General features: G+C 40.6%; 1 protein-coding gene across 1 annotated transcript; it reads left to right on the top strand.

The window, feature by feature from the left end:
* Positions 1-8227: 8227 nt before the first annotated feature.
* Positions 8228-9166, top strand: LOC139226931 (lysophosphatidic acid receptor 3-like). The gene has a single exon (XM_070858020.1). The coding sequence runs from the start codon at positions 8228-8230 to the stop codon at positions 9164-9166; it is 939 nt and encodes a 312-aa protein (XP_070714121.1).
* The last annotated feature ends 6623 nt before the right edge of the window (positions 9167-15789 follow it).

The following is a 15789-nucleotide window of genomic DNA, read 5'->3' as shown; positions in this document are numbered from 1 at the left end:
CATGGAGATGGCAGAAACTCTTAACAAATATTTTGTATCAGTCTTTACAGTAGAGGACACTAACAATATTCCAACAGTGGATAGCCAAGGCGCGATGGTGGGGGGAAGAACTTAACATAATCACAATCACTAAGGAGGTGGTACTCAGTAAGATAATGGGACGAAAGGTAGATAAATCCCCTGGACCTGATGGCTTGCATCCTAGGATCTTAAGAGAAGTAGCGGCAGGGATTGTGGATGCATTGGTTGTAATTTACCAAAATTCTCTGGATTCTGGGGAGGTCCCAGCAGATTGGAAAACTGCAAATGTAATGCCCCTATTTAAAAAAGGAGGCAGACAAAAAGCAGGAAACTATGGACCAGTTAGCTTAACATCTGTGGTTGGGAAAATGTTGAAGTCCATTATTAAAGAAGCAGTAGTAGGACATTTGGAAAAGCAAAATTCGGTCAGGCAGAGTCAACATGGATTTATGAAGGGGAAGTCATGTTTGACAAATTTGCTGGAGTTCTTCGAGGATATAACGAACAGGGTGGAAAACGGAGAACCAGTGGATTTGGTGTATTTGGACTTCCAGAAGGCATTTGACAAGGTGCCACATAAAAGGTTACTGCACGAGATAAAAGTTCATGGAGTTGGGGGTAATATATTAGCATGGATAGAGGATTGGCTAACTCACAGAGAACAGAGAGTCGGGATAAATGGTTCATTCTCTGGTTGGCAAGCAGTAACTAGTGGGGTGCTGCAGGGATCAGTGCTGGGACCCCAACTATTTACAATCTATATTAACGACTTGGAAGAAGGGACTGAGTGTAACGTAGCCAAGTTTGCTGATGATACAAAGATGGGAGGAAAAGCAATGTGTGAGGAGGACACAAAAAATCTGCAAAAGGACATTGACAGGCTAAGTGAGTGGGCAAAAATTTGGAAGATGGAGTATAATGTTGGAAAGTGTGAGGTCACTTTGGCAGAAAAAAATTATTATTTAAATGGAGAAAATTGCAAAGTGCCGCAGTACAATGGGACCTGGTGATACTTGTGCATGAAACACAAAAGGATAGTATACAGGTACAGCAAGTGATCAGGGAGGCCAATGGTTTCTTGGTCTTTATTGCAAAGGAGATGGAGTATAAAAGCAGAGCAGTCTTGCTACAGTTATATAAGGTATTGGTGAGGCCACACATGGAATACTGTGTGCAGTTTTGATTTCCATATTTACAAAAGGACATACTTGCTTAGGAGGCAGTTCCGAGAAGGTTCACTAGGTTGATTCCGGGGATGAAGGGGTTGATTTATGAGGAAAGGTTGAGTAGGTTGGGCCTCTACTCATTGGAATTCAGAAGAATGAGAGGTGATCTTATCGAAACGTATAAGATTATGAGGGGTCTTGACAAGGTGGATGCAGAGAGGATATTTCCACTGATGGGGGAGACCAGAACTAGAGGGTATGATCTTAGAATAAGGGGTTGCCCATTTAAAACAGAGATGAGGAGAAATGTCTTCTCTCGGAGGGTTGTAACTCTGTGGAATTCGCTGCCTCAGAGAGCTGTGGAAGCTGGGACATTAAATAATTTAAAAACAGAAATAGACAGTTTCTTAAATGATAAGGAGGTAAGGGGTTATGGGGAGTGGGCAGGGAAGTGGAGCTGAATCCATGATCAGATCAGCCATGACCTTATTGAATGGCGGAGCAGGCTCAAGGGGCCATATGGCCTACTCCTGTCCCTATTTCTTATGTTCTTATGTTCACACTCAGCCTGAGGTAGTCCTTTTGTTACACGCCTGGGAGCTCGGAACTGGAAGGAGCACTGTTTGGAATGAAAGAAAGACTTGGATTTATATAGTGCCTTTCACGACCACCGGACATCTCAAAGCGCTTTACAGCCAGTGAAGTACTTTTGAAATGTAGTTACTGTTGTAATGTAGGAAATGCAGCAGCCGATTTGCGCACAAACAAGGTCCCACAAATAGCAATGTGATAGTGACCCAATAAATGTTTCCAGTTTCCAGGTGTTGCAATGTTTCCAGTTGTTTCAATTTCAAGACACAAATCTTATGTACCAGAAGCGTAATTTACGTTTTAACTCACAGTTTTCCATTTTATCTAGCACTACAACTATAAATTGTAAACATCTACAGTTTAATCATTGCTTATCATGTGAAAGTCCATCTATTTACTTTGCTCTAGTAACAGATCATTTTCTGTAGACTTTATATTACTTTCATCCTTTTCACATTTTATCCAAATGTGGTTTTAAAAAATCTACTCAAAGTAATCTGTAAATAAAACCCCATATAGGTTCTACGTGCAGGATAGACATTATGCTGGAAGAACCAAAGAGGACCAACTGCTTTAATTAATAGCGCGCATCGAATTGATCAGAAATATTTAAAGTTTTGAAACAATCAAATTAAATAAACATATATAAGGGTTGCTACTGCTAGTACCTGGTAGTCGGTGATTGTACTGTAATTGGAAGCTCTGGTCCAGTGTGAGGCTGTTAAAGGTGCACAGCGACCTCTAGGGACCAACGGTAGCTTGGTTTCGAATAAATGATCAATTTCCACCGGCACATAAGATGGTTTGGTAAATTTAAAAGGAACCGGGGGGAAAAATCCTTTTGATAAGAGGTGTAAGCAGGAAGCTTTGATTTATTGTGATATCGCTTCTCGATCTGCATTAAAAGTATGGCACCAAAAAGTATTGCGAAATAAAAGAATGGGCAGAATCCTGTGTTTCCTAATATAAGAAAGAACATGTATTTATATAAGTGCCTTTCAGGACATCGGGAGGCCCAAAGCACTTCATAACCAGTTAAGCACTTTTGAAATGTAGTCACTGTTTTAATGTAGAGATAGTTTGATTACTCCCCAGAGTCCTAAATACTGAACATTTTTCTTCACATTCCATGTCTGCAGTACTAATTAGACCCCTAGTGGCTTATTTTCCAGTTTGTGAGGACATTGGGAGTTAGATGTTTCATTTCAAGGTACAGTTTAGTACAATCCATAAATCACATTACATGTAGTACTGTGCAAATAAAGGTATTACATGGAGCAGATAAGAACAGGTTTACATCACATTCCAGGATACATTGCAATACCGATCACGAATCACATTACACGTAGCACTATGCAGATGAAAGCAGTACACGGAACGGATGAGAATACATTTACATTTCTTTAAAAGTTACTAAACAGTACAGAGACTTTCATTATACATGGCACAACACAGGTGTTTTTCAGTACATGGTGCTCTATGTATACAAGCAGATTAATAAATACAGCCCGAAGGGGGTTTGATTCCAGCCCCTGGGTTTACCGAGGCAGAGGGGCCTTAAACTGTGGCTCTTCCCCATCGTGCCTTTGCGGCGACTGCACCAATCTTTAGTGCGTCCCTCAGCAAGTACTCCTGGACCTTGAATTGCGCCAGTCTGCAACACTCGGCCGTGGACATCGCCTTGCTCTGGAAGACCAGCAAGTTTCGGGAAGACCAAGGTACGTCTTTCACCGAGTTGATGGCTCTCCAGCAGCAGATAATGTGGGTTTTTTTTCTCAAAAATATACTTTATTCATATAAAATGTTCACAATACACTGGAAAATAGTTCAGTACCTTGCGGTTAGCAATTCCATACAATTCGTTTGGATGCTGCAGCAATTCCGTACAATGCACTAGCGTGCATTTCATTTCAAGGTACAGTTTAGTACAATCCGTAAATCACGTTACATACATGTAGTACTGTGCAAATAAGGGTATTACATGGAATCGATGAGAACAGGTTTACATTACATTCCAGGATACATTTCAATACCGATCACAAATATCGTTACATGTAGCACTATGCAGATGAAAGCAGTACATGGAATGGATGGGGATACATTTATATTTCTTTACAAGTTACTAAACAGCGCAGAGACTTTCATTATACATGGCACAATGCAGGTGTTTTTCAGTACATGGTGCTCTATGTATACAAGCAGATTAACAAGTACAGCCCGAGGGGGGGTCTGATTCCATCCCCTGGGATTACTGTGGTAGAAGGGCCTTAAACTGTGGCTCTTCCCCATCGTGCCTTTGCGGCGACTGCACCAATCTTAATGCGTCCCTCAGCACATACTCCTGGACCTGGGATTGCGCCAGTCTGCAACACTCGGCCGTGAACATTTCCTTGCTCTGGAAGACCAGCAAGTTTCGGGAAGACCAAGGTACGTCTTTCACTGAATTGATGGCTCTCCAGCAGCAGATGATGTCTGTCTCGGTGTGCGTCCCTGGGAACAGTCCGCAGAGCACAGAGTCCTGTGTTACGGAGCTGCTTGGCATGAACCTCGACAGCAACCACTGCATCTCCTTCCAGACCTGCCTTGCAAAGGAGCAATCCCGAAGGAGATGGATGACAGTCTCGTCCACACCACAGCCTACTCGGGGGCAGAGTGCCGTGTCTTAATGCTGAGATAATAGGACAAAGAGTCCAAAACTTTATTTCACTCTATATCAAAGCAATTCTGGTTCATGTGAAAATGGCTTCACCTTTACAATAAGGTAACTACAACTTTGTGTTACTTGAAGGTGTTTGCATCATGCTGGCTTACCCATCTAATGTTTTCTGTACCCATATATGTTGCAATTTATATTTTGTTTAACTGTACAAATAAATTATTTCTAATTATTAAAGTGAAATGATGGCTTTGAGATTTGTTCTTGTCCCACACTATTTTGATTTGTAATACTGCAGCAGTTTTAGAAGAAAAAGTTCCATGGTGTGGAGTTATTGGAGGCAACAGCAGCTCACAGATATTAAGGAGAAAGCACAGCAGTAGTCTCCAAAATACAAACAGAAAATGCTGGAAATACAGCAGATTGGTGAGTATCTGGAAACAGAAAAGACAGGTCAATGTTTCAGGGATAGACTTTTATGCCTTGACATTTTAAACGATAAGGGAGTGAAGGATTATGGGGAGCGGGCAGGGAAATGGAGTTGAGTCCAGGATCAGATCAGCCATGATCTTATTAAATGGTGGAGCAGGCTCAAGGAGCCAATGGCCTACTCCTGCTCCTATTTCTTATGTTCTTATGTTTCTTTGAATATTGGCATTACATTCTATAATCGGTTAGCACCTCCACAAGAAGAGCACAATAATAATTTCATACAAATTTTTCACACTAATATTTAAATAACCTGATTTCAAGGCATTCATTTGGACTCCAGATTTAGTTGTGGCCATTGGACTCTGCACCAAACCTTAACCTGTCCTTTTTTTCCGGGTGCTGGTGGGCCTGCTATTCTTTTTCTGTTTTTATTTCAGGTTTTCAACATTTCTAGTCTTTTACATCTTTACATGAAGACTCATAACCCCTTTATTAAACCCTGCACTGAACTTTCATTAATTTTCCCAAATTTTTAGTATTTTGCTTGGTACTCATTTTATTTATTCCACTAAGATAGATATAGATGAGAGAGGATAATTGGCCCATCGTAGCTCATACAGCCAGGATTTTTTTAAAAATGATTTATATTCCCTATCGCATCATATACTGTCTTTGGAGTGAGTGTAAAAGTTGTTGAAATAAAACAAGAGCTACTCCATGCTTCAAAAAATAAGTCTGTGGGGAAATAGCTTACATTTATACAGCACTCGTCACAAAATACGCTCTCAGAGGCCGTTACAGGGGAGAAGTGCACCACAGCATGCAGTGAAGAAAACTGAAAGGAGAGAAGATAGAAGGAAAGATCGAAGAGGCAGGTTTTAAGAGGCTTTCAAAAGGTAAGGAGAGAGGTAGCAATATGAAGTGATTTTGAAAAAGAATTGCAGAGGGCATAGGGACTGAAACATTAACAAAATTCCACATAACAATGTTTTAAGTCTGTGTGGGGTGGATGTGTGTGTGTGTCTGTTTCTGTGGTGTAAGATTCTCCTTGTAAGATCTTTGATTCCAAAAGATTCAACATTGACCCATATTGATAGCAGAGCTTAAAATATTATTTATTGATTTTATTCAGTACAAGCAAGGATCAACATCCCCTACATTGTCTTCAGCAGCGGAACAAAGCATAACGCATAGTCATACTACCCCATTATGGCCTGGCCTTTTGTGTCCATTATTCTCACCTCTAGGTGTCAGGCCCCAGTCTTTTACAATTAACCCTTCCTGGGATCTCCTTTTTATACCTTTTCTTTCCATTCAAACCTATGGAGTCTTACTGAACCAATCACCGTTGTACACTTAGCCTTCTCTATTTCCATAGGGTCTCCTGTGTCACCTGACCGTACCCAGGTTCATTCTTTTGTGTAGTATCCCACAGGAGCTAAACTATTTAAAAAAGCATTTGTTTTCCAAGTTCTATGCAGATCCCTTCCTTACTTGCCTGTTTTGCTACCTTGTCAGTCTGGTTCTTGCTATTGTACAAATAGCAGGCGATCTGTGCCATGTTATTTTCAAACTTCCATTGCCTTGTGATTTCCAAGGTCTCACTATACTTTTCAGTTTGAATGCGCTATTTCCTATGCTATGTGTGTGTTATTTATTAATCAATCAGTCAAGTTTGCTTATTTTACCATCTACCCTTGTTGCTAAGCTGGTTATGATTGGTTACTTTGCTTTGAGAGCTAATTATGATTACATATGTGTTTGTATAAAGTAAGTATTAAACAAATCAATTAGTAAATTAATAAGGAAATTATGTGTGTGTGTCTGTGTGGGTGTGTATGTATCTGTGCATGTGTATCTGTGTGTGGGTGTGTGTATAAAATACTTGCAATATATAGTGCCTTTCACGACCACTGGACTGAAACATTACCTCGCGTTACAGCCAATGAAGTACTTTTGAAGTATAGTCACTGTTTTAATGTGGGAAACACGGCAGCCAGTTTACACACAGCAAATTCCCTCAAACAGCAATGTGATAATGACCAGATAATCTGTTTTACTGATGTTGATTGATGGATAAATATTGACCAGGACACCGGGGAGAACTCTTCCCCGCCCCCCTTTCGTTCCTCGAAATAGTGCCATGGGATCTTTTACGTCCACCTGAGAGCAGAGCTGCAGAATTGCGGGGTGAAAAGAAATCAGAAGGCACCAGACTGGGCAGAGTAGTAAAGATTGCCCTACCTGACCACCACTGCCTTTAAATATCGCTCCACAAGCGGCCAGCCGAGGTGACAACGCCTCCTGCACCTGCCCTTGTTGACGCTCCGTAAACCTGTAGGGGGAGGAAGCGAAAATCACATCCGGGGCGCTGTACATCGGATGACGTCACGATCTATGGGGCAGAGGAGAGCGAGGCGGTAAGTGTTAGCGCCAGTCCAAAACCATCAGGGAAGTTTGTGGGCGTCAGTGAATTCGCCACGCCTGGTCGGCAACCCCTTACTGTTACCGCCTCCCGCAGGCACTAACGGGAGGCACAAACTAGACGAATTTCTCCCCCTAAGATTACAATCAGAATTCTGCTTTTGTTTGTAAATCAAAAATCAATGTCTAAAAAAAATACTTCATTTACTTTATTTAACTACATTTTCAAAAAATACGTTTTTATTCGAACTGTATCATAATCATAAATGATATGGATCATCTCAGGAGGTGGAGTAATTTTCGAAATACTTCCTCTGCTTTGTAGAATACCAACGACTCCTAAATCTGTCGCACTTCTGATATACAGAAAGCCTCTCAATACTTAACTTTTAATATTCAGGCGGAGTTCACATTACCCCGCTCGCTGCACAGAAAAGCTAAGATGCGACAAGTGTCAGTGAAGTTATCTTCAGTTGGTGCACAGTGAAGTGGCGGTGGGAGTAAATCTCCCAACAATATTTTAGAAGCACATCGCCAACTGCAAATATATATTTAACCTCATCTGTGATTATCGGATTGATTATAATTCCCATTAATGGTAACAAAGGCAGAGTAAATATTTAATGAGAATACATGGAGCAGATGTGATAAAATCACATTGATGTCTGTGTAAAGATAAGGCAGACGGTGCGGTTTATTGAATCTGCACCATTACAAAGGTAACTAGGTGACCACGTTATAGACCCCGGACTCTTCCTTTCAAGTCAGGATATCATCAGACCGACTAGAAGCTTCGCCTAGGATTCTTCCACTAAACCACGGTGTGGGCTTTCGGTTTGCCGAAAGAAACCCTGATTTTTTTTAACGTATTCCGGTCCCCACCCGCACAGTCAGTATCATGAACCATGTATCAAATGGCTCAGTGGGACACGCCAATATGTCTGTCACTTGGAGCTACTGGTTGGTTCTGTCGCTGGGAATCCCGCAGTTGGGCATCAATTTGGTCTCTGTCATTTGCAACTGTTTAGTGATCGTCACCATTGTCTTTGCAAGGCACCAGCACAAACCCATCTTCATTCTCTTTGGGAGCTTGGCCTTGTCCGACCTCCTCTCCAGCGCATCTTCCTTTTGGATCGCACTGCTGTTTATTTGGAAGCCGGACAATACTATCTATGGCTCGGAAGACCTGCTGCGCGCCTATGCCATCCTTGCCATCTCCACCCTGTCAACCGTCTACAACTTGATGGGTATCGGCGTCGAGCGGTACCTGGCCGTGTCTGACTGTTTGAGCCCGAGGTGCAGGGTGTCCCACTGTCAGACCTGGCTGGTGGCAGGAACGAGCTGGGCGCTGGCGGGGCTATTTGGCGGACTGCCTCTGATGGGTTGGAATTGCTTGGACAAAGAAGAAGCATCTTCTGCTCTGTACCGGCCCCTGTGCATCGATTACTTGGTTTTTGTCACGATTCCTAACTGCGTGATAACTTTCGTCTGCTTATTGTTCACCTATGTTGCCATTATTGTCATTTTAAAGAGACAGGAGTGCATCATTGCAGCACACGGACATGTTAGCCACAGTTACAGGGTGGCCGAAGCCCACGTAGCAAGGACAAGTGTGGTTATTTGGATTATGAGCGTGGTCTCTTATGCCCCTTTCTTTTCAGGCGTTCTCTGGGATGCACTGGATCACTCTCCCCTTCGGGACCTTCATATCCACATTTATGTTTTCAGAAACTTGACCGCGATAATGATAACCCTGAACTCTTTAGTTAACCCCATAGTCTATACCCACAAATTAAAGGGCTTGGGAAACCCCATCTGTTCCTTCAAATGCCCTCTTAGCAACAAAATCCACGTGCAAACTATAAGGAATGCGTAAATGTACCCGGATAACCTTTTCTGAACTTTGAAAAGAAAGCTGTGATACAGACTGAGCGCACGGAAAGCAAGGTGGGAATACGCCGCTACATTTCAGCACCAGTGGACAGCGACAGATTGTATATAGCTGCTTTCAACTGAGAGAGGAATTCATAAACAGTAGATAGAACGTGACTAATACACGAGGATCTATAGATTAGTTCCGCTAGATAGCCTGGATCGCTAAAACTTAACACGGTAATCGTTTTGCATTTGTTAACAATCCTTTTCCGGGGTAGTGTTTCTCATTGAATCTTTTTGTGTATATACACCGGCATTTACTGTGGCTGTCCAAAGTCATGATTCACCCCTAGTTCGCCCAGTCTTCAGTGTACCTGAAGTCAAGCACATTTCACAATCGTCAAGAATCCTCAGGACACGTCTGACACAGAGTACACATGGGCAAAGAATTGTATTTGAAAGTAATACTGTCAGTGGTTGTTATAATGCAAAGCGGTTTCCACACAGTAACCGGACAAGAAGCGTGCTGTTGAGATACGATGCCATATTTTGCAGCCTGTACCGAACATTTGGTACTCAAAGGGTTAAACGAACTTGTTCCGCTGCTTTTCCATTATGCTGTGATTCAGAGCACCAGCCATTTGTTTTTACTAAACCCCTGTTGCCAACTCAGCCGTTTGATAGAATTGTGTTCTGTTAGTTAAAGCTCAATTAGAGCCATTGACGGTATTGATCTAGAAAAGTATTTAATTTTTCTTGTGTGGTTGAAATCTAGTTATGAGTATTTTACTCATTTAAAAATTCACTGCGTTGTAATGCGGTAGCTTAATTTGTCAAATTTGTGTGCTAAATAAATTACTTCCAGAACTGCAGCTCTAGTCTGCTCTTCATCCAAGAGGAATGTGCGACGTTAGTGTTTGCCTAAAGCGGATAAACGATGGAGCTCTGCTCGAAGCAGTTCTCTCGCCACTTTTATAATTACTGAGTTGCAGTTTTCTGGATTGCAAGGATTTTTACGGCGCCTCCCCAAACTTGATGAAATGTCCTTCCCTTTCAAAAAACAATCGCTCCAAATAAACATGTTCTCATCGTGCATTTCCCCACTGTGACGCAAATGGCGATAAACTGGCTCTCCGCGGTAAAGTACCGCTACCCGCGTGGAAACAACCATTCTGCAAGTACTACGCACCAGCGTTAGGCGTCTGTCCCACGATATATTTTTGGATCTAATTGTTCTTCCTGTAAAATTCGATATAGTGCTTTCCAGCAGGAAGAGATCCTGGGACACTCCCAACACAATATGTGTGCGTTACCTGCATCAAATCTCTAGCGCTTACCCGAGCGGTTTAGTGTGGTTTTATGATACTACCCTACAGCCAGAATTTCGATTAGGAAATTTCGTTTCACAGCTAATCCTACTCAGACCCTTTGGGGAGAAACTGGCCTGGTTTGAACCTCCCGTTAGAGCCGCGGTGGGGGGACAGTAAAGGTGCGTTAAGGGGTTACCTACTAGGCGAAATCACCTACGCCCGTGAACTTTCCTGGCAGGTTTGCACTAGCGCTAGAAAGAACTTATAGCCTTGAACTCTTGTAGATCGTGACATCATCCGGTGCGCAGCGCCCCATTACTGCCCCGGATGCAATATTCGCTTCCTCCCCCTGCAGCATCGCCAGACGTCAACAACGGCAGCTGCAGGAGGCGTTGTCACCTTGGCTGGCCGCTTGGGGGACGATAATTAAAGGCAGTGGAAGTTGTAGGGCAACATTTATTTATGTCCCCATTCTGGTGCCTCCTGCTTTCTTTTGCCCCACTCCGCCATAATGTTCCTACCCCTTTCCCATCTCCACCCTCTCTCTAGCTGCTTGTTCAGGCTGAAGCGGATGATTCACAATCTGTTTGACCACTAACTGAGCTTCAACCCAATATCCTATCCATTACTAACATTTCTCTGTAACATCATCTAGCTCTCCTCAGTCATTTGATATACTGTAAATTACAGTGAAGGGTAAAGCAATGTCACATTTAGGTTGCAGTGGGACTACAGTAACATCAGGAACCACTCCAGATTAACTGTGAGCAATATCAGAAGAGATCTAATAGCAAGTACCGATTATTACAAATTTCATCTAGAATTTGAATGGTAAACCTTTCATTGTCCAAACTTTCTGCTTATGTTGCTGGGCATGTACAAGGAAAAACAAATAAGCAGTGGATAAAATTGTCTGAGGAAAGTCAATTGCATATTGTAGTTTAAAGAGTTACAAGTAAGTTCAGCTTTGGCAGTCTGAGTCTAACACTCAGTCCTCTGAAACTCACAGGAGAGGAACACTGCTTAAATTGAGAATCAATAGTAATCTGTGGGACCTTGCACTATGGCAACAGAAATCCTTCTCTGTGCTGCTAAGAACTGACATACCATAATGCAAAGTTAGCTCCTTTGTATAAAATCACAGTACCCCCAGCGCAGAGTGCACGATGCAAAAGGGTGCATTGTCTGGCACCAGCAGGTCTTAAAAAGCTTATGGTCACTTTGAAGCTACACTGTTACTGAGAGATCACAGTAGCTGTGGCAAGACCAAGGCATTGCTGTAGGAAGTGCTAGAGAGAAGGGTAATTTTGTTGGAGCAGAGAGGCATCTCTTTCTGAAAAATAATGCGGTAACAGCATGGATGGAGGTACATAAAATTTACAGCATAGGAACAGGCCTTTCAACCCAACTGGTCCATCCTGATCGTTATGGTCCGCACGAGCCTTCGCCCACCCATCTAGTTTTACAATATTGCCTTACAATGTATCGTAACAGCACCTCACGGTAAGCTTAGTGAAGAAACATAGAGGGAGAATATACAGTACTCTGGCAACTACTTTCCAAATACGCAGGCATGCCCATGTTTTATGTTGCACTCTGTATTGCTGCCATATCAATGCATTTAACCTGTGCCTTATGACAAAGAATAAACACCAAGCATCTAGCCAGCACAAGGCACCTTCATGCTGCATGTTTACAGATTCACATCAGCTGGCTGATGGTCAAATTTTCTTTTGCCACTGCATGAGGTACATTCCCTTCTTCTCCACCTTTTCCTTAGAAATGGCTGTTTGCAGTTGTGTAAAGTGCATCAGGTTGCAATCATCTTAGATACTTAGACCAGTCTTGCATATCTCATGCAGAACCAGTAAATAGAGAGGATTACCAGCAGGATATGTACAGGCCTTATTTAGGGAGAGCTCACAGATAACAGATGGGGTGTAGCGCTGCAGTAGTGCAACTAAGGATACCATAGTTGCACTACTGCAGAGCTACTAGTGCAGTAGCTCTAGTAGCTACACTGTTACTGAGAGATCACAGTAGCTGTGGCAAGTAATGAACAATAACATTGCTGGGTCAACATGCAGCTAGTATCAAGCAGGTGTACAGATTCTAAGCACCACCAATGCTTCCCCACAGCATTATTCTATGCATGCACAGTAAGTTTCTGCACCTATAATATGTGATGCCTGCACTTGATTAGCATCAATTGGGGCATTATCAGCTCCAATACCTTTAGAAACTCCCCATGTGAATTTTCTGGACAAAAGCTGATGAGCACTGCAAAATATTTGATGGTTATTGAATGTCCTCTTTGTCACATCAATGACCTCTAAACAAAAATGTGCTTAACAAAGCAATTGCCCTCAGCATTGTCCATAATACTTGAGAGCCACACAAAAAGCTTGTTACACTTCCGTTTTATAGAAAAGGAATTTTATGCACCTTATTTTTTAATGAATTGTCCCATAGAAATTGCAGGTTATATCTGAAATGGAATTGTATCAGGCAATGTGATGGAAAGCATTCTTGTATTTGGAATAATAACTTGACAAAGCCATTTATTTTCTTCTAAATTAAAACAGTTCAAATATCATAACTTTTAGTACCCTATCTTCAGAAAGTAAATAACCCCAGCATATTTATTTACTCTAAAGTCAATGTTTGTACAATATTATTGCTGCTGGTACTAACTATTCATGTTGCTGCTAATTTTACCTACACTCTTAAAATAGATTGACATTTCAGTCCCAATTGTGGGGAACTAAAAAAAAATTCACATTTCAGATTGAATTTATATAAATCTGCCTTGAAAATGTTTGCGTTATCATAAAGCTCCCCTCAGATTTTAAAGGTTAGACCATAGATGCTACTGCTGATATACTGCAGACAGGGCGTGCCTGCTATGCTGGTTATAGCTCTCCAAAGTTGAAAGATTTGGTTATCTTAATGTGGCTCTTTTATCTGTAATGATATTAGAGGGGGGAGGGGGCGGTGGGTTACATGAAGAACAAAATAGTAGTAGACCATTTAGAGGAGGGAGAATTCATAAACTATGAGTGAAATTAAAGTGATTTATTCATTAGCTGAATGCTGACTAGTGGAAACTGTTATTTAGTACCATTTATATCACATGGAGGGTAGTGAATTTTAATTTTTTTCAATGAAAGATATCAGTTTTCATTTTTTATTGCAATGAGGAGACAGTATATATGTAGTAGTGACACATGATATGGAACTTCATATCATATCAGGTATATGATGCAGTATTTCAAAAGAATGTTTTTTGACTTTGGGCCTAGGTTATTTTTGATACGTGAAATATACAAAACTTTATCTGCATCATGTAAGATATAGAGGCTATTCAGTGGTGAACTGTGTAATGCAGAATACACTGGAAGTGAGGAAGAGCTGATAGTTTACAACTGACAAATTAATAGGTGGTATTAAAACCTACATCATGGTGAAACAACTTCTGTATTCCAATGTTCTTTGTCAAGTAAAAGGAGATCATTTATTTTAAAATATTATTCATTTAAATTAATTGTACTTAAAAGGAAATCCAATTTTCAATAATTTAAGAGAGCTGCCTCAACTCTCCTCAGATCAGTAGCTTGAAAATATTGGGCGAAGGTCCGAATTTTTAATTTTATTTGGGAGAAGAGCATTAGTCCCTAACAATGCACAAGTAGCTAGGAATGCTGCACAACTTCTATACCATTATATAAATTCCCCTGTGGCAGTGCGAAGGTTTTTATGTTTTTTGAATATTATTTATGTACACATCAGCACAATTTTTCTAGAGAGAAAATAGAAAAACAAAGACCTTTGGACAACTATGCAGCACAAACACACATAACATATATACACACAGCACCTTAATCAAAAGTCAGTCTTTGCACATCAACAAAACAAAATAATCATATTAGCTTAGAGTTGAGTCATATGTTTAAAACACACTTCATTTTTAGATAAAGCCATATAATGCCATTAGCTTTCAGGAAATCACTCCATAGGTAAATGTTTCATAATGAGATAAATGCAATTTACTTTGTGTGTGTAATTAAGGTTAAGTGCAGCTGAGAAGAACTACCACAAAGCTCTTCCTCACTTTCAGTGCATTCTGCATTACACAGTTCTCCACTGAATAGCCTCTATAACTTACTTGATGCATAAAGATGTTTTGTATATTTCACGTATCAAAAATAATCTCGGCCTAAAATCAAAAAACATTCCTTTGAAATTCTGCGTCATATACCTGATATGATATGAAGTTCCATATCATGTGTCACTACTACATATATACTGTGTCCTCATATGAATATTAATTATGTACACATCAGCAAATTTTTCTAGAAAGAAAACAGAAAAACAAAGACTTTTGTAGAACTATGCAGCACAAGCACACAGCACTATTCGGTGATCTCCACTGTCTCACATTTTAAAATTCTCTTGTTTATGAATATTTGACTTTAGGCTCACAAATGGCACATAGTATATTTTAAGCAACAGATTTTGTAGCAAGTAACACACTTAAGGGATTTAATCAATGTGTTTATATTTTACGACAATGATTACCGAAGGTAGATTTAAGTGTTCTCCATTATTATAAACATTAATTGAGGTTTGATAGAATATAGGAACTAAAACATTTAGCGATTAGTTAAATCAAATAGCAACCTCGCAAACATAGGTAACGAGGTACAAGATGTTTTGGTTCCACTCCAAAACATTTAAAAGATAAAACATCAATAATATTTTATGATATAAACATTCTATAAACAAGACACACAATTTGATCATGAAATATATTTTTAAAATCTTTTGCTTCACAAGAATTTGCTTTATTGGCAAAACTCATTGGTCAAGATAAAAATATATACTGGTACGTACTATATTTTCACTTAATGAGAATGGCCTTGGATTAGAGCCAATGCACTAGATGGTGGAACTAGAAGAGAGCAGTTAGTACAAAGGGAAAGAGGGGGTAGTGCTTTTGAGTATATTTACTCGGGTTTCTTTTTATGTCTGTGTCTCCTAGTTATTTACTATTTCTTTGTAATCTGTCTTGTACTTTTCATTTTCTTTCACTTTCAATCTCGGTTTCATCTGCCTTCATTTGGTCTTTTGTTTCTCATGCCAACAGTCTTTTTTCAATTGCATTCATGCCAGTTCTGCTTCTTCATTTTTGATTGTGTTTCTTTCATAAACTAACTCAGGCGCACTGACAATGTCAAAGGAGAAAACGAGCAACTGCAGGTCAATAAACAGCCTTTCGTTCCTGTCAAGTTCCGAACACTTCAACCCTGGGAAA

The sequence above is a fragment of the Pristiophorus japonicus genome, chromosome 16 (assembly GCF_044704955.1).
Source record: "Pristiophorus japonicus isolate sPriJap1 chromosome 16, sPriJap1.hap1, whole genome shotgun sequence".
Taxonomy (NCBI): domain Eukaryota; kingdom Metazoa; phylum Chordata; class Chondrichthyes; family Pristiophoridae; genus Pristiophorus; species Pristiophorus japonicus.
Note: the sequence above shows the minus strand (reverse complement) of the source record. Positions and strands in the feature narration are given on the sequence as shown.